Genomic DNA, 1,997 nt, shown 5'->3' with positions numbered 1-1,997 from the left:
TGATCTCAAGTTCTTGTTTAAGTTCATAGCAGAGAACGTCTGCTCACGCAAACATGTGGCGCCAAACAAGCTGCTTCTATCCAAAGTTCCGAAGGGAGACCCGAATGAGTCCACGTACCAGAGGGACGGGTTCAGGTTGGAGACCAACGAGAGAAAGGAGAGGTGGGCAGGGCCAATGAGTCACCAGGTGAACAACATGACGTCCAATCAGAGTGAAGTTACAAACTCTTTGTGTCTCAATTTTACATGTTCTTTGATCTTTGGCTTCATTTGTCCTCAACTTGTGTTCATGTCACAAAGACCTGAACCGGAGCCGGAACCCCAGGATGAATGTAGGTTTCTAAATCTGGAGAGGAAGTCATGAAGTCTGCAGCTTTCTGATGTCTCACCTCCAAGTGAATTTATATATATATATAAATATATACAGTACATATACTGTATATATTTATATATATATATACTGTATACTGTATATATACAGTATATATATATATATATATATATATATATATATATACAGTATATATACATATAAAAGCATACATTTTAGATTTACAAGCTCAACTTGTTCACAAACTCAGAGAGGAAACATGTTTTGCAGAATAAAATATTTTATTTCTCAAATTCTACTCAAACATTAAAGTTTGAACACAAAATGAATTAATAAAAAGACCAAAGAGTTTAATTCTAGTCTGATGATGATGATGATGATGATCTACATTAATAATAAACCCCTGCTGCCCTCTGCTGGAGGAAGCAGCTCACTGCAGATCTGAGGTCAGATTCATTAAATAATATCAACAAATCATTTCTTCCTCTTGATCACAAATAAAAGAAGAATTAAACGTCCTGACGTACCTGATACTCGTGGTGCGTTGATCTACCTGAGCTCTGATCAACAACACCATGATAACAGATGTTTCACTGAGTTCATATTCATACAGTGAATAAACACTAATCTACCAGCAGGAATATTATTATAATAAATTACCTGGTCACCATGAAGGTCTTTAAATCTACCATCAACCAAACTCTGAGGACAGCAGGAACTGTCAACAGGCTAACAAGTTAACAGGCTAACAGGCTAACAAGTTAACAGGCTAACAAGTTAACAGGCTAACAGGCTAACAAGTTAACAGGCTAACAGGCTAACAAGTTAACAGGCTAACAGGCTAACAAGTTAACAGGCTAATAAGCTAACAGGCACCGAGGCCTTTGAATGAAGGCTAAGACACATGCTCAGTGGAACCATCTTGGCTTTTGTCATCTTCTCATAGACTTCTATAGAACCAGAGGAGTCGCCCCCTGATGGAGATTAGAGAGATCGCAGCTCTAGTATCTGGTCTCTGGTCTCAGAGTCTCTGTTTCACTTCAGAAAGCAGTCCTCTTGGACTGTGATGAACATGTTTTGACTGATTTCTTACATTTTATAGACTAAATAATGAACTGATTATTAAACAAAGAAGCGAGCGGAGCAGAAACTGTAGTATTTATGAGTAAAAGTACACTGATGGTCTGCAGGAGACGTGGACCAGGACTCCGGCACAAAGAGACTAGAGGTGGAGGATCAGAGCTGCTTCCTGTCTCCTCTACGCCATCTTCACCATCACGTTGTTGTACGGTGAATCCCGCTGCTCCTCCTCCTCCTCCTCCTCCTCCTCCTCCTGTAGCTCCTCCTCCCCGTCTTCTTCTTCTTCGCTGGTGCTTTGTGGAACAGGAAGCGCCCTCTGGGCTCGTTTGGGCACGGCGTAGTCGTCCACTCGGGGGTTGTACGGGTACTCGTGACCTTTGGGGTCGGCAGCCGTACCCATGATCCTCCAGGCGTCTCCTCTCATCTCCTCCGGGTCGTCGTACAGGGAGGTGGGGGGTTTCAGCGGTGGGGGGGCGGCGGCGGCGGCGCAGCCTTCGGGCTCGTCGTAGATGTGTTCCACCTTCCTGACGACCGCCGGCCCGACGACGACGGCGTCGTTCAGGAAGACGTTCCTGATCTTCATCTC

At 43.7% G+C, this 1,997-nt stretch overlaps 1 protein-coding gene across 3 annotated transcripts in view; it reads right to left on the bottom strand.

The window, feature by feature from the left end:
* Positions 1-600: 600 nt before the first annotated feature.
* dok2 (docking protein 2) overlaps positions 601-1,997 on the bottom strand; it is an 11,264-nt gene continuing 9,867 nt past the window's right edge. For all 3 annotated transcript variants that reach the window (XM_068703012.1, XM_068703013.1, XM_068703014.1), the window contains one exon: positions 601-1,997. This exon is cut by the window's right edge and continues 414 nt beyond it. In XM_068703012.1, coding sequence (XP_068559113.1) covers positions 1,590-1,997 — 408 coding nt within the window. In that variant the 3' untranslated portion in view covers positions 601-1,589.

Source organism: Cebidichthys violaceus, unplaced genomic scaffold (assembly GCF_023349555.1).
Source record: "Cebidichthys violaceus isolate CVI_PGR_0920_01 unplaced genomic scaffold, fCebVio1.0.p SCAF_9, whole genome shotgun sequence".
Classification (NCBI taxonomy): domain Eukaryota; kingdom Metazoa; phylum Chordata; class Actinopteri; order Perciformes; family Stichaeidae; genus Cebidichthys; species Cebidichthys violaceus.
This window is presented reverse-complemented; position numbering and strand designations above follow the sequence as displayed.